Raw genomic sequence first — 27,880 nt, 5'->3', positions numbered from 1 at the left:
TCTTCACCTCTTAAGCGCTCATAGAATCAATAAATGATGAGTAAGTCTCTCATCAAATGGCAGGAATATTTCCTATTATAGTGCAGAAACATCACCACCTTTTATAACCTGTTCTATTTAAGATGTCTTGAATGGGTTGAAGTTCATTTCTGTAATATGCCTCTTATTTCTAATTCATTATTTCAGTTCAGCCTCTAATAAAGAACGCAGAGCTCAGAATGCTTCATAGCATTTATATTCCTCTCCAAAGGCATTTGCTTCACATAATGGGAATAGTTTTATATTGGATCTGACCCTGCAAGCCTTGAAGTTGTTGGTAGCTACTTGTAGACTTCCAAGTTCCCTGCTGGACTTTGGGATTCCCTGAAGACTTCCTTTTGCTGTCCTAGTCCTGGGAAATGAGGGGGCTTGACACACAGTGATAGTCTCAGTCTATCTGTAAATTAACATTTTGTAACGGTCTATTAATCAAACACAGGCTGCACCACTATTTTAAATTCAGTTTAGCTAATCAGTAGCTCTCTTTTTCCCCCCTTTGTCCAATTTGCAACCAAGGATTGAACATCTTTACCAAACTGCTGTTAGAATAAATTAACTCCTCCACTCACTAACATATCAGATTAATTCAAGCCAACTCACAGCCACAGCTAACTGTACTGAAGAAAATTCCTTACCCGAGACACGTCTCAAAGAAAATTCCCTTTTGTTTCCTAACTTTCCCTCTCCAGGAAGCCCACAGAAGGCTCATCTTCTCATCATGCTTTCCCAACCCAAGTTTCTTTTTATCTTAGCCCAGAACTCAAAGGAGAAATTCTCTCCAAACCCCTGCTTTCCTGGCAGCCTTCTGCCCTAACAGAAGGAAGAGACACTCCCACTCGATATATGAGACTCTCCCCTTGCTTGGGATGAATCAGAAATCGCTCCACTGGAATTAAAAGAGATGCACTGGCTTAGAATTACTATACGAACGAGGAAAATCAGGCCCAATGGCTGGATTCTCCCATCTGCTAAATCCTACAGTGCAAAATGGATTTAAAATGGCTAGAGATGAGCCGGGAAGAATTTCCCCCTGTGGATGGCCTGCTCTGGTCAATGTTCAGCCCCGGCTCGGGGCTCTGTGCCACTATACCAGGGGAACCCAGGCGTGTCTGCTAAACCAAGTTCCAGCTCAGGGACCCTATCACCAGCAATCCAGGTCTGCTCAATCCCTGTCCCTATTGCTGTTTCCCTGAGCTCCTTCCTACACAGCTTTCTGTCATCACTTGTCTATTTCTGGGTTTACCATGGGAGCCTACTCTACTCCCCATGGTTACTTCACCCCCTCCTAGCCTCTTGCTAGACTCCATACCCCCAGGCAGGATCTCAGGACTTACTCTCACCCTGGAATTCCTTCTTGTCCCTGATGACCTCCCTCATCACAAGGAGCGACTGCAGCTTTCTTTTGTTTTCAGCCTCCTGGCTTTACAGTGTCCCAGCTGGGCTTCTCTCTTAATTAACTCTGGCCTTCCCTCTTGCAGGTGACTCCAGATAACCCAACTGGCCTTCTCAGGTCCTCGTTAACTCCATCAGGGCTAGTGTGGAGTGCACACCCTATCATACACCCTTATGGAAAACTTAATTTAACAGGCACTAAACCAAATATAGTTCTATAGAGCTGTAATGAGGTTCTATAAAAACTACTCTAAAACCTAGAGTGGCGTAGAGAATAATATTATTTTTAGAGGTTTTTAATCTAATAGAAGGGATTTAATTCTGTAAATTCTACAGCATAGTTAAAAAGACATAGAAAAGAGTTATCATTTCCTACATAATTCTATAGACCATCCCATATGGACAGACAGTCAGAAAACAATCTATCCCAACCTAATGAGCCTCAGTAAAACCCTTCGCGGCAACATTGAGTCTGATAGACTCTTAGTGCCAGTTGTTTTTGTATGCAGCTCAAGCCTCCTCTTTTTAAGAATGTGGCCCTTCCTGTCATACCGTAGAAACAACTAGTGTTCTTGTACCAGAGGATGAGACTACAGGTCTGCTAAACAAGCCTGCCTACTTTCTCCCACAGCTTTCCAGCTGGAGCAACAGAATTTCAATCGTTCAGGAAGACAATTAACCCTAAGACCATTCGAACCATGGAGTTCTCACATAGAATAATTTATCTATAACTTTAGCCAAAAGAAAGGGCTGCCTAGTTATGGCACCTATAATTCACACTGTGTCAGTGGAGAGACCTTGCCACAGCCCCTACTATCCAAAAGTCACAAGGTTGAGAGGGGCGGGAGGGAACAGAAGTGGTGAAAATAGCAGTTGAAGATGCTGAGGGCAAACAAAAATATGTCCTCAGTTCAAGCTTTGGAAGGGTTAGAAAACTCCAGTTAGCTTTTAAAGCGAGCACTCCTGAGTCCTTAGCAAAAGGGACCAAATAATCTAACCATTACCACAACCATGAGACTCAAATGGAGAGAGCAGGGGGAAGTATAACAACATTTCCTGATTGTATCAGGTGCTCGTATAATATAAATCTTCAGATCTGCTGTGAATAAAACTAATTACGTGTCATGTAACTGGGGAGATAGAAATGCTCATTTATATTATTTATTTATATATAAATAAATATCTCTGGTTGACAGATGAGAGAATACAGTGGGAATAAAACAATCAAAATAACCAACAAAGGGAAACCAACAAAGCCCTTTGAACATATGACATTTGAACATATTTCAGATGGACCTTATAACATCCTGGAAGACCGTATGGTGTGGGTGTGTCACTCCTCTCTACAGGATGGAATCTGAACTGATCAATTGAGTGGCAGAGCTTCAGCCCTCATAATACCAGAGGTAAAGGATTCTCCTGTAGCTGAAGTTGTAGGTGCTGCTCCACTGGAATAGAACCATCTCTGGTCAATCCTTGTTGTTGCTACGAAGTTCTGTGTGGCCACACTGTGCAATACAGCAAAGTCCTAGGGAGTCAGAAATCTATTGCAGCTGGTTGATCTGTATGTCTGTGAACCCCAGATAAGCTTTGCTTAAGTGTGGGGAAAATGTAAAATATTGGCTCGTGTGTATGTGTATCACTGCCCTCTCCTGGATGGAATTAAACCTGAACACGTGGGTTTTAAGTCTTAATATTACTCCAGTTAAAGGAGCATTATCTCAAGTACTAAGGGTTGTGCTTTTAAAGCAGAGGAATCTGAGTTCTAACCCCACTATCACTGTAAAATTCTGGGTGGCCAGTAGGTGCACTTTAGTAATAACTATGTCATCTTATGAGAGCACAGATTTTTAGATCCCACATCCCTAGTGGATGCTGATCTGTGATGCAGTATTCCTTTCTCGGCCTAAACTCTGCTCAGGAGTGGGTGGCACCGCTGATTTCCCAGAAGTCCCACAACTGCAGTGACGCCATTTGCAATGGAGTGGATGGCAGCCTCCCATAATTATTTAATATTTATACTGTAGTAGCACCCAAAACCTTCTCTCAAGACCCCATTATGCTGGGCACCATACACAGTCCAAAAGGCAGTCCCTGCACCAAGGAATTTGCAATCTAAATAAATGAGACAAAGAAGGGATGCCCAGTGGCCAAGGTGACTGGCAAACAGCATTTTGGTTCCATAAAGAGACAGTTTATACCACCCTCAGCGAATGGCAGCATTAACTCGGCCACTATCATGCGTGTCACCAGTGGGTCATATTAAACTAAACTTCTGACTTACATAAAAGGAAATGGGGACCTGACCTACATTTACGTACACCCCAGTCAGTGTGCACACAAAGACACGCAAGAACTCTGGCTTCACGTCATGAAAAACAGGCCATAAACAATGATGCCGAGCAACCAAAACCAGGACCAAGCAACTGAAGCTGACAGATGAGAGTCAGACGACAGAGGAGAGTCCCTAGCCATTATCTAGGGAGGTGGTGGAATCTCCTTCCTTAGAAGTTTTTAAGGTCAGGCTTGACAAAGCCCTGGCTGGGATGATTTAATTGGGGATTGGTCCTGCTTTTGAGCAGGGGGTTGGACTAGATGACCTTCTGGGGTCCCTTCCAACCCTGATATTCTATGATTCTATGAAGCATGATTAACATAGAACTAAAGGAAATTAAACCAAAGCAGAGACCACTGAAACATTCTCCTAACTTGCTATAAACTCAAGCAACAAGGGAGCTGGCCTAGTGCACGAGAACCAGGAATGGTATTCAGCTAGAAACAAACATGATACTGACCTGTTCGGTTTGATTGCAACTAATCTAAGGTGTCACTAGAAACAGAGTAAGAATATTTTTCTATATTGTATGTGATGGTTTTCTCAGATTATAAAGCCAGACAGGACCACTGCAATCATCTAGTCCAGAGGCTTTCTAACTGTGGGGTGCACCTCCCTAACATTCGGGAGCATGAGCAGCGAGGCTTGAGTAGGGAGCGCAACTTCCGTCCCTCTGACTCACCTCAGCGGACCACGCAGCCTGTGGGTCAGCGTCAAAATCTGCACGCCAATTTCTGTGCCTGGCGGCCTCTGCGCCCAGTGCTGGCTCCGTCCCCACAGACCATTGCACACGCCTTCCCCAACCCTGAAAACCTGGGGGGGAGGGTGCAGATATTGGGGGGATTCAACCAAAAATTGTAACTCAAAGTGAGGGGGCAGGCTCAGCTCAAAAAGTTTGAAAACTGCTGATCTAGTCTGGCCTTCTGTATAACACAGGCCATAGGACTTTCCTGGATTAATTCCTATTTGAACTAAGGCACATCTTTTAGAAAACTAGCCAATATTTATTTTAAAATTGCCAGTGATGGATAATCCAGCACAGCCCTCAGTAAATTACTCCAATGGTTAATTACCCTGTCTGTCAAAAACCTACAGCTTATTTCAAGTCTGAATTTGTCCAGCTTTAACTTCCAGCCATTGAATCTTGTTATACTTTAGTCTGCAAGCCTGAAGAGCCATTATCTAATTTTTGTTCCCCACTTAGGTGCTTACACACTGATCAAACCATCCTTTCCCTTCTCTTTATAAGCTAAATAGATTGAGCTCCTTGAGCCTACCACATAAGGCATGTTTTCCAATCCTTTAATCATTCTTGTGGTTCTTTTCTGAACTCTCTGCAAGTTGGTTGGTGGTTTCATTCTTTGGGTTCACAAGAAGCTAATCTGAGTTTTTCTCTAGGAAATCTTGTTGCTTATTCTAGAAATAGATTTAACTAAGGATCTGATCTGCACATCCTGATCTACATAGGGAAATGTTTTAAGATTTAAAGGAGGTCACAGAGCAAGAGGAACTTGCAGTCAAGACTCCTAAATTCAATTCCCAACTGTCTCACTGTGTAGTGTTAGGAAAGTCCCCTTATTGTTGTCCTACAGCCTAGTCATCTAGACACCAATCCACTGCAGCACTTTAAAATCAATGGGTCTTAATCCCATGCTTACAGTTGAGCATGTATTCAGGTACAGAACTTCTTCATTCTAATCATAGTGCTGATACTAAGGAACTCACAGGAATCTGCAAGTCACTACACTACTTTTCTGACTTAGTTTTCCTCTGTCAGCAAACCAGTATGAGGGCAGTCTTGCTTAGTGGTCAGAGCAGGTGTCAGGCCCCAAGGATGAGGATCAGCGCCGAGTCAGTAGTCAGAAGCTGGAGCCAAAGGTCAAACCAGAAGACAGGAACTGCAGCAAGCAGGGTGGAAGACAGGGGCATAGACAGTGAGCTCTAGGGCCCGTGGTGCCTGGGCACCAGGAATATTCCTCGGCCCCACCTTCCACCCCGGGTGCTCCTCCCCACTCTCTTCTCCTGGGCGAAATGACCCAGGGCCTCCACCCACCACCGGCAGCACAGTGGAGCTGAGCGGCTTCTTGCCTGCTTGCTCCACGTGGCTGCCAGCCTCTCCCTGCAGCCCCTAGGCAGGGTGTGTCTGTGTCTACACGTGCTGCTCCCACCCCAAGTGCCCCTGCGGCCAATAGGAAGCTAGCCTGGGGGGTAGCAGTGCACGGAGGCCATCCCAGCCCACCCTGCCCAGGAGCTCCAGGTAAACACCACACCCTCCCACCCCATCCCAGAGCCTGCACCCCCACCCCTTTCCCACACACCCCCTCCTGCCCCCAAACTCCCTCCCAGAGCCTGCATCCCATCCCCACACACCCCCTCCTGGCCCCAAACTCCCTCCCAGGGCCTGCACCCCCTCCCTCCGCACCACCTCCCATCCCCAAACTCTCTCCAGACCCTGCACCCCCAACCCCAGCCCAGAGCCTTCACCCAAACTTTCCCAGAGCCTGCACCCCCACCCCTTGCCCCAGCCCAGAGCTTGCACCCAAACTCCATCCCAGAATCTGCATCCCTCACCCCCTCCTGCACCCCCACCCTCTGCCCCAGCACACAAACTCCATCCCAGAGCCTGCACCTCAAATCCCCTCCCCGACCCAAACTCCCTCCCAGAGCCTGCACCTCTCATGCACCCCAATCTCCTGCCCCAGCCCAGGGCCTGCACCCCAGACCGCCACCCCCAGCCAAACTCCCTCCCAGAGCCTTAGACAGGTGTGGGGCAGAGTTTTGAGGGGGTGGGCTCTGGACGTTCTGAGCACCACCAAAATTTCTACAAACCTGCCGCCCCTGGGCAGGGGTAGGACAAAGCCAATACTGGGTGGAAGGCAGAAGCAGGAGGAACAAGGTAACAAAGGAGCAGGCGCAGTGGTTGGCATGAGCGTTGAAAGCCAATGACCTACTGCTGTTGCTGGCTTAAGATCCAGCCTGCTGGCCCCAATCAGGGGGCCTGCTGCAGGCCAGCTGTACTGCAGAGGCTGCCTGGAGATTAGCTCTGCTACAGGCTCCGATTCCTGACACCGCCTCTGTAAAATAGGAATATTTATTTATCTCACAGTAGAGTTAGGGGGTTGAGAACTGATAAATTAGTATTTGCAGCGTGATTGGAGATTCTCTAATTATGGGCTCTATATAACAGTATGATATGATCATTCGCAGGTAACATTTGGCAAGAACTACAGCACTTAGCATCTTGTGCTTCATTTGCAAACAACCACAACAGAGAGAGAGAGAGAGAGTCTTTGCTTTTCCAGAAAGAAAATAGATGCTGAAGTTTTTACTGTGTTGACAATAACTAAATTATTTAGAACAAAAGACAAACTGGTAGGAACTGGAGAAAAATTTGTCAATGCAAATATACCAGCAGCAATACTGTAGCCAATTAAACTGCATATGGTACCTGCCGAGAAACAGTAGTCCGTAAGGGACAAAGACTACACTGACGTACATTAAACTACTAAAGTGGATTCAAGATAAATAAGGATCATCAGAGCTTTGCAGACTGAGCTTTGCAGACTGACTTGATATTTGCTCTTGGTTTCTCTACTACAGCATTCTCCATCTTCCTAATTCTATTACCAGTGCTCCTAGTGCCTGCTTTATTTCACTTGAAAGGGCAAAATACGGTATTCCTGACTCTGTCGTCATGCTGTCTGAAACTAACTTTTGCAGACTGAACTTGTCATCTATATTTACTCTTTGTTACACCATGAGAGTGCATGGTAATGCGTGGGAGTTGATAGAATAGCTTCTCCATTTACACATTAGTAGGCCGAACAGTGACTTTTCTCTCTCCCAACCAAACTGAAAATGGTGTTACTCTTCCTAGCAGCAAACACACACTGCATATAGTACAATTTTACCCCCATCCTGGAGTTCACCTTTATTCTAAACTGAAACAAACTTAGGTTAAGATTCTTCCCTTACCTTGGCTATTCCTAGGGTTTCTCCCTGCAGGATTCCTATCTCCAGCTCCTAATTCCTCTGCCTCAGACACTAAACTCCTTTATACTTGTTGGTCAAAAAATAATATAATGATCTGGCTGGGTGATTCAGCCAAATAGCTCTGCATCTCTGCCCAGGTTCTAGCACTTGACACAAATGCGGCAGGAATAAGCTTCAGTGCTGAAATTTTCATGTATATAAAAATTTCACCCCCTCAGTTGTCATGGCATGTAACTCCAAAGCATAAGGACTTCATCACTGGAATTACCACCTGTTGATTGTTGGCACTGCACTGGGTCTCCTGCATGAGGAATGGGCAGTGGGCAACTTGAGTGGGACCACATTCTCTCTGGGCATGGAAGGAGTAAAGATAGACATACAGTAGATGGGACACTGAATTTAATTTTACATGGAATACTTTAAATTAGGAATGGTGGGTGGTTTGGTTTATGGCTAGCATATACAATAAGTCTGATCTGAATCTTTCCTGTGCTCTCAGATGTTAGAGAATGAACAAGGCTTCACCATTCCTCTACATCATGCTGTTTCCCAAAATGGCAACTTTGTTGTGTTTCTATAACTTAACTGGTTTATGAGGACAGGTTGTTGGCCTACTGCTCAACCCTCCACCTGGAAGACCCATAGTCTTTTCATCTGGTGTTTACCCTTTGACCTCTGTGTGGGTGGTCCTAACAGGAGTTAGAACTCCCATTGGCACAGCCCTCAGTTTCATTGGCGCACGCACACACCCACACCGCCCTCACCATCCCACTGTGTCAAGATGCAGAACACAAGGAAGGATACTATGATAGGTTGGGTCACAGAAACCCCCTTGGGACTGCCACCGGATGTGCTGGGACTACCTCTGACCCCGTTTTCCCTGGCAGCTTGGGACCTCAGTACCTTGCCTGGTTGTACCAGTCACACTAGCCAGCTACAAACACAGACCCAGGTTTGAATCATGTTCCCCAAAAGCTGCAGGCTTGACTGAAAACACCTTAAGAAGTGCTCCTGTCTCCAACACCCAGATACCCAGTTCCCAATGGGATCCAAACCCCAAATAAGTCTGTTTTACTATACCTCCCTACTGTATGTTCCACTCCATGCATCTGATGAAGTGGGTTTTAGCCCACGAAAGCTTATGCCCAAATAAATTTGGTAGTCTCTAAAGTGCCACAAGGACTCCTCATTGTTTTTGCTGATACAGACTAACACGGATACCACTCTGAAACGAGTCATAAATTGTTCGCCCTCTATAACACTGATAGAGAGATATGCACAGCTGTTTGCTCCTCCAGGAATTAATACTTGCTCTTGGTTAATTAATAAGTAAAAAGTAAAGGCGTACTTGTGGCACCTTAGAGACTAACCAATTTATTTGAGCATGAGCTTTCATGAGCTACAGCTCACTTCATCCGATCTGTAGCTCACGAAAGGTCATGCTCAAATAAATTGGTTAATCTCTAAGGTGCCACAAGTACGCCTTTACTTTTTGCGAATACAGACTAACACGGCTGTTACTCTGAAATAAGTAAAAAGTGATTTTATTAAATAAAAAAGTAGGATTTAAGTGGTTCCAAATAATGACAGACAGAACAAAGTGAATTAGCAAGCAAAATAAAATAAAACACGCAAGTCTAAGCCTAATATAGTAAGAAACTAAATGCAGGTAAATCTCACCCTCAGAGGTGTTCCAATAAGCTTCTTTTACAGACTAGACTTCATCCTAGTCTGAGTCCAGCAATCACTCACACCTCTGTAGTTACTGTCCTTTGTTCCAGTTTCTTTACTTTGGGGTGGAGAGGATCTCTCTTGAACCAGCTGAAGACAAGACGGAGGGGTTTCCCCAGGCCTTATATAGTCCCTCTTGTGGGTGGAAACCCCTTGTTTTCCTATGCAGCATCACAGCTACAAGATAGAGTTTTGGAGTGACATGGGCAAGTCACATGTCCATGCAGGACGCAGTTCTTTACAGGCCGACGCCATTGCTTACATGTTAGTTTGAACGTTCCCAGGAAAGCTCAGATGTGGAGTGGTGTCTCTCAAAGTCCATTGTCAGTTTAACTGTTTCTTGATTGGGCACTTACCGAGAATAGTCTTTTCTCAAGAAGCTGACCAATTGCTTCACTGAGGCTACTTAAAATCAAAAAAGTACATAGCCAATATTCATAACTTCGAATACAAAAATGACACACACCTACAGAAAGCATAACTATAACCAGCAAATTACAACCTTTCCATAGACACTCCACTTGGCCTCCTCTATACAAGACCAGGTGTAACACTGATCTATACCAGAGGTGCGCAAACTACAACCCGCGAGCCACATCCGGCCCACGGGACTCTCCTGCCCGGCCCTTGAGCTCCTGGCTGGGGAGGCTAGTCCCTGGCCCCTCCCCTGCTGTCCCCTCTCCCCCGCAGCCTCAGCCCACCGTGCTGCCAGCACTCTGGGCAGCAGGACTGCAAGCTCGTCAGGCAGCACAGCTGCAAGAGTCACCGGCCTACCCCCGTGCTCTAGACTGTGTGGCAGCGTGGTTCGCTCCGGCCGGGCGGCGCGGCTGCCAGTCCTGGTGCTCTGAGCAGCATGGTAAGGGAGCGGGGAGCAGGGGGGTTGGATAAGGGGCAGGGGGCCCCAGGGGGCAGTCAGGGGATGGGGAACGGGGGGGGAGGTTGGATAGGTGTGGGAGTCCCAGGGGGCCTGTAAGGGGCGGGGGTGTGGATAGGGGTTGGGGCAGTCAGGAGACAGGTGGGTTGGATGGGGGTGGGGTCCTGGGGGGGCGGTAAGTGGGAAGGGGCAGATAGAGGGCAGAGGTCAGGCTATTTGGGGAGGCACAGCCTTCCTTATCCAGACTTCCATACAGTTTCGGAACCCCGGTGTGGCCCTCAGGCCAAAACGTTTGCCCACCCCTGCTCTATATGGTCACAGTTCCTGTCAATAACATCACAATTAACGTAATTTGTATCTGTATCTTTTGGTTGATAGGGTGATTTGTTTCCCAGGCATTGGACTTGTGCTTTGACATCTTGAGTTTAATTACTCACATATTACTAGCACTGCAGAACATGTGATAAGTAGAAAATTCTTTGATTGTTCAATGGCCATTTCATGTAAAGCAATATGATTGGCGACAACACTTCAGTAACAAACACTGTTGTGACCTACAGCTGTTAATCATAAAATAGCATTTCTTAATACCAAAAGGTTTATGTGCTGTGTTGATTAGTACTGACTTCTTCTTTTGTTTCATGTCTTTTGAAGAAGGGCCAGGAAGAACGCTGTTAGCATCTAGTGGAAGCTGGGGAGCAGTTGTCAAGGATGCCAGACAGGTACTCTAATAACCTGCAAAAGCAGGAAAATCTGATAGCATGACACAAGGAAACTGGAGTGTTTTGTCAGGAATTCCTGTCACGCTGCATTCACAGAGGATACAGCACACCTTAGAATTGCAGCTGTATATGCTTAAAATCCTGATTCTCAGTTAAAACTTTAAAACAAATAAAGACAACACAGCGTAGCGGCATAAATTGGGTTGGGAACCATGTTCCTGTTGTGTGCATAAGACACAGTACAATGGAGCCATGACACTGGATTAGGGCCAGGGGGCACCACTATGATACACATAATGAATATAAACTGGCCATCGGGAAGTTTAGACTTGAAGTTAGATGAAGGTTTCTACCCATCAGAGGAGTGAAGTTCTGGAATAGCCTTCCAAAGGAAGCACTGGGGGCAAAAGACCTATCTGGCTTTAAGATTAGACTCAATAAATTTATGGAAGAGATGGTATGATGGGATAACATGATTTTGGCAATTAACTGATCTTTAAATACTCATGGTAAATAGACCCAATGGCCTGTGATGGGATGTTAGATGGGGTGGGATCTGAGTTACTACAGAGAATTCTTTCCTGGGTATCTGGCTGGTGAGTCTTGCCCATATGCTCAGGGTTTAGCTGATTGCCATATCTGAGATTGGGAAGGAATTTTCCTCCAGGGCAGATTGGAAGAGGCCCTGGGGATTTTCCGCCTTCCTCTGTAGCATGGGTCACGGGTCACTTGCTGGAGGATTGTCTGCACCTTGAAGTCTTTAAACCATGATTTGAGGACTTCAATAGCTCAGACATAGGTGAGAGGTTTATCGCAGGAGTGGGTGGGTGAGATTCTGTGGCCTGCGTTGTGCAGGAGGTCAGAATAGATTATCATGATGGTTCCTTCTGACCTTACTATCTATGAATTTAGAATGATAAATTTTACTGCTTGATCTTACAAATAACTGGGGAAGGTTAATCTATAAAATGGTGGCAAGTAGAGGGAACTAGATACATTGCTCTGTATCACCTCCCTTTAATTAAAATAACCTCCTGTGCTCTTTCAGTTATATTAAAAATGCTATTGTGTCAAATAGTTTTAAATGGTCACTGATACAAACACACTTGAAAACCAATTCAATCCCTCTGTGGAACAGGATGTCATTAACCCCTTAGCTCCTCCTGTCCGTGATAATTTATTTGGCTTTAATGTGTCACTTCTGGGTCATTAGTTCATATTGTAAAATATAATGCAACAGTAACTAAGGGGCCTGCTGCACAGTATGGAAAGACAGTGTGCAGAAAGACTGTGCTCCATGCATTTAACATACAGCAGAGGACAGCAGCCCAGGTAATGGCAGAATGGCAGGGATAGACTGTTGTGCTGCAATGTGTTGATTGTGTGTGGGGGGCTGTGCTAGGTTTAGGCACTGCTTCATTCTGCTGTCACCCATACCTGCTGCAAGGGAACTTGCATCAGAGCAAAAGTGGCTGAATGAGCTTTCTAGGCGCCATATGGATTCATCACTGCTGTATCCAAGTCTGCGGCCTTCCCTTCCAGGGCTTTCTACACACAAAAAAGAAGAACAGGGCCCTGCACCTTCACAAATTCTCTCTGTTATTGCATACAGGGACATTAAAAAAAAATTATCTTCCATTATGACTGATCAAATGACTATACTGGCCTAAATTTAACCTCTTGTCCCTTTCCTCCTTATCATTCACAGACCTAGAAATTAATCACAAGGGCAAAGAATAATGACAGGTTTCAGAGTAGCAGCTGTGTTAGTCTGTATCCGCAAAAAGAAAAGGAGTACCTGTGGCACCTTAGAGACTAACAAATTTATTTGAGTATAAGCTTTTGTGAAGTGAGCTGTAGCTCACGAAAGCTTATGCTCAAATAAATTTGTTAGTCTCTAAGGTGCCACAGGTACTCCTTTTCTTTTTAAGGGCAAAGAAGCGTACATTAGCGAGATAAACGGAACCAGGGAATAGCCACAGATACCAGGAGAATTACTGCCTTCAGGTCAGCAGTCTATAACATCTTGCTGTCTTGGGAGCGTTCTTTTGGTTGACAACACAAAGAGATCCTGCTGGAACCTGGAATGGCTCTGATGGGCCAAATGCTCCTAGATCTTTAATGCCAATAATACGCTCTCCATGGACAGTGCAGCAGACTATCACACACACTAGAAGAACTTATTGTCCAACTCCTTTTTAGCTTTCAAATTTAGAAGGGTTGGGAAAAAGTGAACATTTCTTTGAAAAGTGAGAGGATTTGGGCACATACAAGGCAAAAACCTTGTTTTCAGTTTTAGAAGCTTTCAAAGTGTCTCAAAAAAAATCCATAACTGACTCACTGGCAAGCAGAGGTTTATGCACTGCAATGCAGTAGAACTAGGCTCTGCAGTAATCTTGCTTCCTACACAAACAGAAAACTGAATGCATCGTAAGTGCCACAGGGACTTATGGGACCAGGGCTAATAAGTGATCTTGAGATCCAGTCTCCTCTCCATGCACTCAGTTTTCAATAATATTAAACAGGTTTTACGTACATGTATATACAGAATTGGGAGAATATATTTCATTATGTTAAAGGCCAATTCCCAGAGACACATAAGGGACAGGTTACTGAGGGCAGGGGTTTGTTCAATAGCTATCAATGGTTGCAGGGAGAACAAAATATAAAAAGGAATGTGGGTACCTACAGGAAACTAGTGCAGACTTATCAGCTCTGTAGCCCTTAAGACTCAGCCACAGAGACTGTGTCAAATACTCCCAGTAGGGAGCAAACAGTGAGTAACATTACCACAATCCACTAGGTAGTAATGAGGGTAACACACTGTGCCCAAGAAGCCAAGACACTCATATAGATGCTGGGGGAGCTGTGGCTCTACTGCATTCTCTCCCTGACCGAAAACACCACAGAGACCAGTGGGGTGAGGTTCTTTGGCTCTAGGGGGCTGAGGGAGAAGCCACTCTATCTTACATGTTTCCCTCAGCTCTTGGTAGATTTCCAAGAATCCTCACCCCTGGCAGTGGGTATCCAAAGCTCTGCACAGCTTTTCGGACATCCATAGGTTTAAGGGATGAAACCCCTTGCTAGATGCACAGAGAGTAAACCCTGCCCCACACAACAGAATGATTCTGAGAAAATGCGGAGAGTGCATATTCTGTTTCCTATCATGAGCCAAGGTATGGAGGCCAAGCTTACCCCTACAAAATAAAACGAGAGCTCCAAAGACACTAGATTATATTGTTCAGACATAATTTAAATAATTTCAGGCTTTCAATAACACAACGAACTAGCAAGCCATAGACATTTCCCCATCCATTTCTTTAGGAAGTCTGGGATGGCCAGGACCATCTTTTGAACTGTGTTACTGAAACTATAAAAATATTTCACACATGACTTGAATAAAGATTGTAACAGGACTTTGGTATCTTATGCTTATGTAGAAGACCTGAGCAAATCCATATACAAAACAGTGAATATCCTGGACTAAAAATCAAGTATCTTAATTTAAATTATAACACTGGATAAATGCTTAAAAAAAATTCTCCTCATACCACCAAGCTGATAATGATACAAGCAGAAAAGAGGTTGCCTTTCCCCGAACAGCTGACATTCAGGTTGTAACATTTTCTCCTTCCATGTGAACGTCCTGCTCATGAAATATGCTGAATTGAGAGCTCCAGAATTTGTAGTTCTCTATTTAATCAAAGAACAGGTACAGCCAGAGGTGCAAGCTTTCCCTCATTGCCCCACGAATGTGTCTCCCTCCAGACTGGACAGGGCATCTCTAGGAGAAAGTAGTTCTACTTCCATGTCTGCTAAATCCTTCACCTCTTTGCTCAGACTCTGAACAAGGGGTTACTGAACTATTATTCTGATAGTTTTTGTGATGTGGACACCTGTCCACCAGGAACTAGACTGACATGACTGACTTACTTCACATAGTTCAGATGGTAACTACAGTAGAACCCCGTTTATCTGACCCTCCATTATCTGGCATTCCTATTAACTGAACAACCAGCCCACACCAGTCCAGAAGCAGGAGATCTCTCCTGTGGCCACTAGATGGTGCTGCAGCCTCGTACTTTTCCATTCTCTGGATTATCCAAATTTTCCGATCTGGCCAGAGGTCCCAATTAAATCAGATAAATGGGGTTCTGCTGTACTTTGTCACTGCCAATCCGGGCTGGATTGTTACTGTTATTCCTTCTACACCAAATCACACTGTGTCAAAGCCATCCCTTCAATTTATGCCTATACTGTAGCAGTTACCTGTGACATAACTAAAATACACACATACGCTAGGTTGTACTATAGATCACACATCACCATTTATACAGCACTCACTAGTTAGGGGTTGATAGTCACAGTATACTACAGTGTTGATAGAATAATTTAAAAACACTGTAGTATATTCTGACTATGGCCTGATAATTCCATTGTAATGGTGTGATGTTGCACATTGAGCATGCTATTCTACAGATGACCATCACCATAGTATCTGGGTTCTCAATGGTATAAGGCTCAAGTAAAAAAAATATACCTCAAGGGGGAAAAAAAAAACAGAACAATACACCATCTTACATTACAAATATACTGGTGAAACTCAGAAGGATGGGAGAGTATAGAATATCCAGCAGAATGGATAAAATAAAGAAGAAATTGATATTGATATTTCAGTGTCAGATGCTGATCACAACCCCAGTGGAACAAGGGGTTAAAGATGGTGTAAGTCTGCTTACTGTTAAGGCACTTATATGTAAGTAGCTGCAATTAGGTAGGTTGAGATTTGACCACCACCAAAGACTTTTTCCTTCACTGTCTCGTTACAGGCTCAAGTTTTAAATACAGATCCACCTGATTTATAATATTACAAATCAAATCTTAAATGAAGGATATTTTCCTTTGAACGCTTGCTGCTATTACTGATAGGCCAGGTTTGGCATGCGTCATGAAAGCTGCTTGACCTAGATCACGTGTTAACAGGGAAATCCAAGCAAATTGTATCACTTGATCTGATAAGATCATCCCATAATCATATCGTACACCCCACTAAACACACACCACTCCTTCCTCTACCAATGTTTTTGAAGCAGTGGAGAAGTGTACTATATCATAGGGACAAAGTGGAAGCACTGTTCTAGATTCACGAATTTACATTTTAAAAGTTGTCAGAAAAGTTTATAGGAACGTATTTACATGCAGTGTAACCTCATCTGTGTTCAAGATTAAAATACTGCAAAGTGAGGCACAGATACAAACGAAGAAATAATTAACTTATCTAAAGCACAGTAAAACACTTATTGCAGCCATTTAAAAAAAAAAAAGTCACCAGTCCAGTTTCATCCAATGGTCACAACAACATGACTCAAACAAGCTCTTTATAGTATATCCCTTTAAGAAGCCGCATGAATTTCTGAGAGGACATTTTTACATGGTGTAAAGCAAAAAAATATATACACTATAGATTACAACCTACATATTGTACAGCTAAATTATAGACTATTCAAGCGTAAATTTATAACTTCACACAAAGTAGGAAGTCAGAAAAAAAAAAAACCTAGTAGACTCCAGAAGAAATACAGAAAAACTTCCCAACAAAAAGTGAGATGGGGGAGGGGGAAGTCAAGATGCTCTCTGAAGAGAGATTAGAAATCTGCATCCAGAGTGAAAACATTGTCCGTTGTTTCTGCCATAACTGCAAAGCGCTGATACTCTGAAACCCGCTTCTCAAAGAAATTTGTTTTTCCTTCCAGTGAAATATTCTCCATGAAATCAAAAGGGTTTTCTGCTTGAAAGACCTGAGAAAAGCAAACTTTATTAAATTGGAGTTCCTGAAATGACAACATGATGCTCCTACAAATCCTCATATGCATAATCCACAAAATGATGTTACTTACCTGTAACTGGGGGTTCTTCAAGATTTGTGGTCCCCATGTGTATTCCACACATGGGTGCGTGTGTGCTCCATGTGCCTGAAACTGGAGATCTGTAGCAAGTAGTGTCCTTTGGTCCATGCATGAATTGCTCTCCTTGTGCTCCAAACCGAGGGCAGAAAGGGTGGCGTGGACAGACACCTTTCCAGTTCCTTCTCTTACCATGAATTAGATCCACATCCAAAGCAGAGGGGAAGGAGGGCGGGTAGTGGAATGCAGATAGGGACCACACATCTCAAAGAGCCTCCAGTTAAAGGTAAGTAACTTCCATTTCTTCTTCAAGCGCTGGTCCCTATATATATTCCACATGAGTGACTGGTAAGCAATATTCAAAGAGGAGGAAAGTGCGAGGATACAGTTGGTATAGATATTATAACACTACTGTGCCCACTGCTGCATCTACCAAGGAAGCCCAGCCGAGGGCAAAATGCTTTATAAAAGGTGTGGCTGGAGCCCCAGATAGCAGCTTTACAAACATCCGGCATTGATACAGCTCAAAGAGATGCCACTGAGGTTGCTTGTGCTCTCATAAAGTGGGCCCTCATACCCATCTGGGCAAGTTACACATGCCAACTGATGAGACAGAATAATGCATCCAGAGATCCACTTAATGAGTCACCGGGTCAGTAACGTTTGTCCTTGTGAGCGCTCTGTTATGGTGACAAATATTCTTGGTGTTTTCCCATTCAGTTTCGTTCTTTGTAGATAAAAGACCAAGGCCTGTTTGACACTGAGGGAGTGTAGTCTCTTTTTTTTTGCTGGAAACATGAGGTTTTGGGAATAATATTGGTAAGTGAGTAAGCTGGTTCATGTGAAACTCTGAAGAGAGACTCTCTCTGTGATATATGATATATGGCAGGTCAGCCATGAGTGCACCCCATTCATTCACCCATCTGGCTGACTTGATGGCAAATAAGAAGGCAACCTTCATGGAAAGGTGTTACGTGGAACATGTGACCATCATTTTGAAAGTAAGAGCTGAGAGTACTAAGCTGAGGTCCTATGTAGCATGGGTACTTGTCACTGGTGGGAAAGTCTTAATGAGTCCTTTGAGGAATCAAATTGTGGCAGGGTGAGTAAAGATAATGTGGCTTTTCACTGGATGAGGAAAGGCACTGACTGCTGCCAGGTGGACTTTCAGCTAGCCAGTGGAAAAACCTGACATCTTGAGGGACTGGAGATAGTCTAAAATGGCAGTGATACCCGCCAATTCTGGTGAACGCTGTTTATGTTGTGACTAGATAGAGAAAGGCCTCCATTTAGCTAGAGAGCATTTTCTAGTGGAGATTTTTCTGCTGTGATTAAGAATATTTCAGATAGCCTCTGAATATGAATGTTTCAGGTCTGATGATCATCCAAATACCAGGCCATGAGACGAAGAGAGTCTGGGTTGCAATCTCTGATCCTGCCCTTCTCCTGATCGAGAAAAGATTGTATATAGGTAGGAGGATGGGATGACATTCATAGGAGGCCCACAAGCTAAAACATCTAGGCCGATTGGATACAATGAGGATAATCTTGGCCCTGTTGTGGCAAATTTTCTATAGAACCTGAGGTAGCGGGGGATGGGAGGAAAGACGTACCTTAGATGGTCAGTCCAGGATAACAGAAGAGCATCACCCCTACAGCCTCAGCCTAATGTTGCTCTGCAACTGTAGAGATTGAATTTCTTGTTTGTCTGGGAGGGGAACAGGTCCCAAGATGGTGTTTCCCACTGGGTGAAGATTTCAGTCAAGACAGAATTGTGTATTTCTCACTCATGGCCTGCTGAGATTTTCTGCCAATCTTCTGCACACCAGGTAAGTATGTCACCAACAGCAAGATATTCTCCTTGATGCACCAGTCTCATGAATTCAGTACCTCTATACACAAAAGAAGCGATCTCGCTCCAGCCTGTTTGTTTACACAAAAGACAGTCAATCATGTTGTTTGACATTAGCTGGATATGACAGAACCATATGAGGGGGAGGAATGCATTATAGGCAAGGTGAACTGCCCTCCTCTCCAGTAGATTTATATGTATTCTGGTCTCACATGGGAACCATGTGCCTTGTGCAGTGTGACTGTCCATATGGGCTCCCCATCTTAGGGATGCAACTATGATTATGGTTGCATTGGGTAGGGGTGGAAGAAAGGGGACTCCCGCTCACATCTGATCCGATTTTGTCCACCATACAAGAAAGGTTCTGACCTTTTACAATATTGTTACCCTGGTATTCATGTTCTCCTTGTCCGGTGAATAAACAGACCAAAACCAGGCCTGGAGGCAACAGAGATGGAGTCTGATAAATGGTGTTAAATACACACACACAGCCATGCGGATTAGTAGGGAAAGACACACTCCTCAATGTAGTGTGAGGTCTAGGGGTGATTGCTCATGGCCTCAAATCTGTTTATAGGGAGATAGACTCATCCTCAGTAAAGGCTAAGGTTGGTCCTATGAAATCTATAGTGTTGGTGGGAGTGGAATTTTCTTTCTTTATACAGACTCCCAATGACGTCAGAAATGGCGTAAGGACAAGGTCACTGACTGGGCTTCCTGACTTGTTCAGCACGTTAGTAGCCAGACGATGTAGCTGTTGTGCCTCATCTGGGCTGCCACCACTGAGAAGACTTTTGGGAAGACCTTGGGTTCTCACCATCCCATATGGGAGAACTCTGAACTGGTAGTGTTCTTGTCCTACCATGAATCTTAGAAACTTTCTGTGGTACCGATGAATATCCACATGAAAGTAAAGATCTTTCATGTTGAGGGTTGCAAACAATGTGTTCTTCTCCAGAGAGGGAATTATTGATGCCAGTGTTACCATGTGAATTCTGATTTGTGAATAAAGACATTTAGCTGGCATAGATCAAGAATTGGTCTCCATCCTCCATATTTCTTGGGATCTGGATATGGAAATATGGAGTAGACCCTCTTTCCTTGATGTTGGGCTGGCACCGGTTCTACGGTGCCTCTCTGAAGGACAAAGTTCACCTCCCGACGAAAGATCTTCTCGCGAGAGTGGTCCCTGAGAAGATGATTTGTGATAGGGAGGTGAGACAAACTATGTTGCGTAACCTGCGTGGATGATCTCTAATACCCCCTTGTATGTTATTATTGCCCTCCAGTTGTGTTTGAAGTGGGTATCAGCCATCAAAGATCTGCAGGGCAGTACGGCATGGCATCAATATCAGCATGCAATTCTCAATGAAACCGTTGGATAATGGGTGAGGGCAGACAGTGGTTGCAGAGTTGGAGGAAGCTGCATACCTGGATGTTTGAACTCTGTCATTTGCGAGGTGATTTGTGAGGGCACTGGTGATAAAGTGCCGGGGGCGGAGAGCTGGGGAGTGCGGGGGAGAGGCTTGGGGCTATAGGTTTGCTTGTGGAGCTCTCTCTTCAGGGCCAGGGTATAAATCTCCAGGAAGCAAAGTTGTTCTAGAGTGCTTAAGAGAGCATAGTGTAGCCATACGGCTAAAGCTGCTGACTCATTGCTCTTCTTACTGAAGAGATTATACTCAAAAGGCAAATCCTCAGTGGTATTATGGACCTCTGTGGAGAACTAAGAAGCAAAAATATGTTCCAGAGAGGTAAAGGTTTTAGTTCTTCCTGGAGTTCCAGGAGTCCCTGAGGTGGGGACTGATGGATCTGGGGCCAAGCCTCCAATGCTCTTGAACTCAGAGTGTGCCAGAATCACTGACTCCCAGGTGTACAGTGTAAAGCTCCCAGACAGGGACAATCTGTCCTGTGGGAAGGAGTGGGAATCAGAACTGTTAGATTCTTCTTCCTTTGCACCTTTTCTTCTTGGACAGAAGGTTTGTGCAGACCTAATTCCTAAGGACCAGCGAATGAGGACTTACCTAACTTAGACCAAGATGGAAGGAATCCTTTTTCATAGAGGCAAATCTGGATGGAGATCTCTTTATGCCTATACTTATGTTCCCTACTTTTATGAGAAGGTTTCTTAGGCTTAATTGTTTTGACCTCTAGTCCAGAGCTTTTACTCAGCAGGGGCACAACTCGCAACAAGGCAACTATACTGAGGTTCTCCCCAGCCTGCATCCGACTGAGATCTCAGGGCCAGCTCCATGAGGTGCTTCCACAGACGGAGCTCTCATCCCTCACAAGTTTGAGGAGAGAAACTGTGGCTGATGCTGCACCCCAAGTCAGTAAAGGAAGTGCTAGTGTTCATTGCTGAAGCAGAAGGAACCAGGGCGGGAGATAAAGTTCTTGAACTCTGGGACTCTTTACATAGTCCTTTTCCACGGGGAGAAGCTCCCAAGAACTAAACTAACTAGACTAGCTATGAAAATACTAACACACTTAAACACTAGGTTTAAACTTACTAAAAACTATTTACAATATATAATTACAGATATTGTAAGCAGAGAAAGATCAAAGTGGACACAAAGAATTCAAACTAGGCAGTGGTAAGAAGGAACTGGAGAGGCATTGGTCCGTGCCACCCTTTATACCCTCAGTTTGAAGCAAGAGGAGAGCAACTGCAAATGTGAGGACCAACAGACGCTACTTACTACAAATCTCCGGTCTCAGGCACTGGAAGCACATGCATGCCCATGTGTGGAATACACATAGAGACCAGCACTCGAAGCAGCAGCACCCACTTACTGGTAACTTTCCTTGGTAAAAATAAAGCAGGAATTCTCCAGCTTCTCATAGATAATATCTAGACTGGTTCTCCCCTCCTCAAACCACCAACCCTGGCAACCAGCAAGGAAGCATGAAATATCTCAGGAAACAAGGTATTAGAATAGACTTGGCTCTCACTCCACTAAAGCAGTGCAATATAAATGTTTACTTTTCACACCCTTGAGAGCGCCACTCTACCCTGTATATTGATTAGTGTTTTTTTACTTGGGGTTTGTACCAATGAATGCATCCAGCACAAAAAACTCTGTGCAACCCTTAACTTATTTCTCAGAGGTTCACTTCTTTCTGTGTGTAATTAAAGGATTTATCCTCAGAAAGTTCTCCTGTCAGCATTATTAATAGATCTGTTTTCCTCAGAGTAACAGTATTTTTTAAAGGTCACTTGCTTCCATCTAAGCAAATTCAGCATTTTACTGATGGGCATGCTAATCTGTTAACCTTGTGCAATGAATATAAGCGGTTCTACTTCATTATAGCTTCGTAGAACCAGAGCAACTGAATGCAACACACACTTCCAATTTAAATCCAAGTAGTAATTACAGGGCAACTCTGGCCAGAGAAACAATGGTTTCATCTGTTCCAAATAATGAAATCTGTATATTGACATTGTTCTCTATGTGAGACACAGCAGAACACACAAGTGCGATACCAACACCTGTGGTAAATTAGTGCAGCACACAGACAACTTTGCTTGGCCATTTTAACAGGCCAGTATTTCTTGGAAGGGTCATCTCTCTCAACTTTCTTACCTTAGGGAACCCAAGTTCTGTAAGTAACCGGTCTGCCACAAATTCAATGTACCGTTTCATCAAAGTGCAATTCATTCCAATCAGCCCTACTGGTAAAGCCTCTGTTAAAAACTCCTGGAGTAAAACACAACAGTGACATTTAAAGAAGGGACACTGCAACTTAAGGGGAACAAATGGTATCTACTTGATGCATCATTTGTGATGTTTTTATGAAATCAGATTCAGCAGTTGTTTACTACTTCAATAACTTGTATCACAAAAAACTGCAAATGTCTCCTGTTTTGATCAGCTCTTTGCAACTTTCTATATTTTAGTATTTATTTTGTGAAAGAGTCAGTGAGAACTTTCACGGGTGTTTTTTACTACATGACAGATCCAATTCTCACTAACGATCAACGGAAGTTTTGCCACTGAATTCAATGGGAGCTGGATCAGATCCTATGTGTAGCAACAAGAGAGTCTTACCTCTAGTAAATGTGACTGAACATGAAAGAAAACCCACCTGTGCTGGCTTTAGCTTGTTCTAATCACTTGGCTAGTACTGTCAAAAATCATCTCTGCCTTTTATTCTCTGTGACAATCAAGAGTACCAAGAGACTGATTATAGGTGGTGTGTTGGAATTTTACAGTGGTTTACACGTGTGGACTAGTCATTTATTAGGAATTCCAGAAATTCTACTAGAGCATCACCTTCTTTACACATGAAAATCCTCTTGTGCCATCAGTGACACTGTACTGATCAGTCTTGTCTGCTCACCTGCTCAATTTCAACTGCATTAACAATAATCTCCTTGACCCTCTCTTCTGAAGGCTTGTTCACTAAATAATTAAATATTAGACAAGCAAAGTCACAGTGCAGACCCTGAAATACAAAAGAATGAAAGAAGTTTAGTTTCTCCTGCCCCTCATGATTTGCTATTTAAAGACTTGTACTGATAATTGTCTCTCTGAGAGGAATAAGCTTCCTAACTTCCTGCTTCATGACAATCAGGGTGGATAAAAATCAATGATTAAAAATCAGTTTTTATTTAAATCGGATTTTTTTGATAAAATGCTTTTTGAGGAAAAAACTTATCTAAAGATAAAGATACATTATAGCTTAAAAGATATCTCATAACAGAATAGGGATTATAAATTCTGATTCTATAGTATGAGACAATATATTCATGTAATGTTTAAGAAAAGTTTTGTAAATGAGTTCCAATAGTTCATGATTAGGGCCCCAATCTTATGAGATTCCAGTGGTTTCTGTATAGATTATTTAGGTTAATCTTTCTATCTACCCAATGGGACTCAGTGCTCAGTCTAGAAGATACCATCAGAGATGCTTAGTTTTGTAGTTCTCAAACTGTGGATTTGTGTCTCCAGAGATAACATGCTTGTTAACAGCAAAAATGTTTTTAAATAAATAATATACAGAGGTGAGAACAACAGACCTCAACCCTATTGTCCCTCTGCAAATCTGTGTACACAGAGTCAATCCCTTACCTCTCTCTGAAAGTGCAAAGTTTCAAAAAGTTCAATGAACAGAAGATTGTTGGGGGAGGATTAGATCTGGACAAGGGGAAGAAGCCTGGAGATAAACGTGAGAAGGGAGGGACAGGCAGTAGAAAGAGAAGTGAAACTGTTTGTGCAGCATATTTCAGAAGTCTTGAGGTCTTTCTGAGTGTAGCCTTCATTGATTTGAGATCTACCATACCATTCTCTCACGGGAAGGGAAAACCTATAATGGCAACAGGCCGTAAAAGAGACCCAGTTTGGGAATATTTTAATGAAGCTCCTCTACCTGTGGGTAAGACAGGCATGCATGCAAAATGCAAACAGTGTAACAAAGAAATGCAAGGTTTGGTTGCCCGAATGAAACATCATGAGAAGTGTTCCTTCTCAGGGGGAAGCTGCATTGAAGATGATGAAAGGAACATGTTTGAACATGCAGGATCTTCAGGTTGGTAAACTTTTTTATTTCATACTTCTTTCTTAAGGATTGCCTGTCTTCCTTCTGGACTATTCTTGAATTCTCATGTTTGAGCAATAAATATACTTGTTACTCTATGGTACTATCATTTTAGAAGCAGTTGTGATAAAAAAAATAAATAACTGAAATAGGCAGATCTTCCTTTTACAATTTCACCTTTAAAGTAGTACTGAGTGTCAGTGAATGTAATGAGTAATACTAAATGAGCACTATGGTAATAATAATTAAATAACTGCATTGACTTATTTTGTTTAGGAGAATCCATCCTCAACATACAGGATTCTGAAGATGATCCACCTTCAAGATCACCATCATTTGCTACAGTTTCAGAGTTATCTGCCAATGATAATGTTTCAGTCACATCATGTATGTCACATAGCCACAGTATATCATCTGCAGCAAAAAGAAAAAAAACTCCATCATTCAGAAACAACTATAGATAAATTTGTGATAAGAACAAGCAGATTACAAAATGAGGTAATTGATGAAAAAACTGCCCTGTTTGTTTATGCAACAAACTTGCCTTTCCGTATGATTGAGAACCCACACTTCATTAACATGGTTCAATCATTAAGACCAGGATACAGTCCACCCAACAGATGTCACAGGCAAATTGCTGGATAAAATGTATGAAAGAGAAATTGAGCAATGTGCAAAAGGTCTAGAGGATAAAATTGTTAACCTGAGTCTTGATGGGTGGAGCAATGTCCACAATGAGCCTGTTGTATGTGCTTGCATGACAACAGAAGAAGGGAATGTCTTCCTTACAGAAATAATTGATACACTAGGAAATGCACACACAGCTGAATACTTACAAGAAGTAGTAAAAGCTCTAACTGTTAAAAAAATTCAAATGTCTAGTATGCAGCTTGGTCACAGACAATGCTGCAAATGAATCCAAGATGAGAAGAAATTTAGAAGAGAGTCCCAAGCTAATAACATACGGTTGCAGTGTTCATTTGATGCACCTCCTAGCCAAAGACTTCAGTATTCCAGAAACAAAGGCTAATGTTGCTGAAATTGCAAAATACTTCCGTAACAACCACTTTGCAGCAGCTGCTCTGAAAAAAGTGGGAGGAACCAAGCTAACTCTCCCACAAGACATGCGATGGAAGTCAGTAGTGGACGGTTTTGAGCACTATATCAAGAACTGGCCTAATCTGATGACAGTTTGTGAACAAAATCGTGAAAAAATTGATGGCACTGTCAACATGTTCTCAACATTGGGCTTAAGAGAAATGTTGAACACATGCTGAGTACCCTGAAGCCTATTTCTGTAGCCTTGAACAAAATGCAGGGAAATCACTGTTTTATTGCTGACACTGTTGAAATTTGGAAGAAACTGAGTGAGATCTTAAAAAGAGAAATATGCAATGACAGAGTTAAATTACAAGCATTAAAAAACAAATGGAACAAGCACTATCTCCAGCTCATTTTCTTGCAAATACTCTCAGTACTCAGTACCAGGGTCAAAACTTAACTGCTGAAGAAGAGGAGTTGTCTATGACATGGACATCCAGCAATCATCCCTCCATAATGTTAACTATAATAAACTTCAGAGCTAAGGGTGAGCCATTCAAGAAATGTGTCTGCTGATGATGTTTTAAAGAAAGTCACACCAGTGAACTGGTAGAAGTCACTTAAGCACTTGGATTCAGAGACTGTTGAAGTGATAATCTCACTTTTAACAGCAGCAGCTTCTTCTGCCGGTGTAGAAAGAACATTTTCTTCCTTTGGACTACTTCATTTCAAATTGAGAAATCATTTTGGCCCTGAAAAAGCAGGAAACTTCTTTTTCTTTTCCAGATTATGAACAAACAGGAAAATGAAGGTGAAAACGACTGAGATAGCTGCAGAAGCCAATATTTTAAGTTTCTCATGTTGACCTGGCTGACCGTCTATTTAATTTTTGTTTTTTAAAATATTTCATTTAACTAATTTAGTTAAAAACAATTTTAACAAAAACAAACCTGATTTTAAAAAAACTGAATGTTTAAATTCAAAAATTCATATGCTTGTTTTGTTAAAATATTATATGTTTGCTGTTGAAGAAAAAAATCCAGAATAACGTCGTTGTTTTAGTTAAATAAAACAATTTAAGTGTCTGTCTGGTGATGTTCTCCTCCTAATACAGCATGGCAAGAAAATCCTCCAAATGTTGATCATTAACCTGTTGAATTGGAGACAGTTCACCTCCCAATGACTTCATAAATATCTGCTTCAATTACCTTTGGTAAATGAAATAACCAAACAATCATTCATTTTCTGATATAGCTGTAAAACTAATCTGAAAAGTTTTCAAAATAAATCACTTTAAAAATGTATAGTGTGTACCTTCTAAAAAATTAAACCTACATCTATCTGAGTTGTGAAGACTAAATATTAAGGTTATGACAACCAACAAGAATGCACTTTTATCTAGAAATCCGTGATTTAATCGAGTCTTCCTGACTAGATTAAATCAAATCCACCCTGATGGCAATGTTGTTGTAATTGTATTTCTCAAATCTTAAAAGGGCACTCATCTATACTGGGCAGAAATATAATTATTTAAAATCTACAAATCGTTATGTTGAAAAACAGAAGACAGGAAAAAGTAGCTGACTTTCTTCGATTTGCTGATATTAAGCATTTTTGAACAATCCTTTAATACAAATGGTATTTATGTGGAACCAAATTTAGTACTATCCTCCTGTTATGGATCATACTTTGTAATCATGTTATAGCAGACATTAGAAGTAGATTTGTGAACACTCATGGTTTCAAGATATTTTAATTATCTTTATAAAGATTTTTTCCTTCTCTCACGTGCCCTCCGAGCTCTTGCAGAAAGGAGGAGGGTTAATTTAACAAAACAAGTTCCATTACTGGGATCAAATCTAACACTGAAAAATACATTTTCATGCAACATGCAGTTAGTGTGGAGGCTTCGTTGCCACAAGATTTCATCAAGGACATTAAGAATAAAAATAAAAGAGAATTGGATAGAATATGGACAATAAAAAAAACCAGAGCGACAACAGTGAAGATTAAAACAAATCAGCCAACCAAGAGTTTTGGAAGGGTTATAGATTTCAGATAAGCCAACCTTGAATGGGCATTAGAAATAAAATTTCCAGAGGAAAATTTCTCTCTTAACTGCCTGCTGCAGGAATTCTTGCATATTCCTTCGGTTCAACAGTTGCTGCCCACTGTCAAAGAGATAATACTGCACTAAATGGACTACTAGCATAAGCCAGTCTGGCACTTTCATTATGTTACCTGATATTTTAATGGATTTTGGCAAATTTTTAAGATCTGTGGCTCTCCCGCTTAAAAGAGAATGACTGCTTATGCATTCCCCAAATAACCATGCATTACCTAGGGAGGTGGTAGAATCTCCTTCCTTAGAGGTTTTTAAGGTCAGGCTTGACAAAGCCCTGGCTGGGATGATTTAACTGGGAATTGGTCCTGCTTCAAGCAGGGGGTTGGACTAGATGACCT

General features: G+C 42.7%; 1 protein-coding gene across 1 annotated transcript in view; it reads right to left on the bottom strand.

The window, feature by feature from the left end:
• Positions 1-16,236: 16,236 nt before the first annotated feature.
• The window catches only part of RRM2B (ribonucleotide reductase regulatory TP53 inducible subunit M2B), a 37,876-nt gene continuing 26,232 nt past the window's right edge, over positions 16,237-27,880 (bottom strand). Inside the window, exons 7-9 of the mRNA XM_073330414.2 lie at positions 23,180-23,284; positions 22,423-22,536; positions 16,237-16,884 (exon numbers count right to left, since the gene is read on the bottom strand). Coding sequence (XP_073186515.1) covers positions 16,732-16,884; positions 22,423-22,536; positions 23,180-23,284 — 372 coding nt within the window. The 3' untranslated portion in view covers positions 16,237-16,731. The remainder of the gene's footprint in view (positions 16,885-22,422; positions 22,537-23,179; positions 23,285-27,880) is intronic.

Source organism: Lepidochelys kempii, chromosome 2 (genome assembly GCF_965140285.1).
Source record: "Lepidochelys kempii isolate rLepKem1 chromosome 2, rLepKem1.hap1, whole genome shotgun sequence".
NCBI lineage: Eukaryota > Metazoa > Chordata > Testudines > Cheloniidae > Lepidochelys > Lepidochelys kempii.
This window is presented reverse-complemented; position numbering and strand designations above follow the sequence as displayed.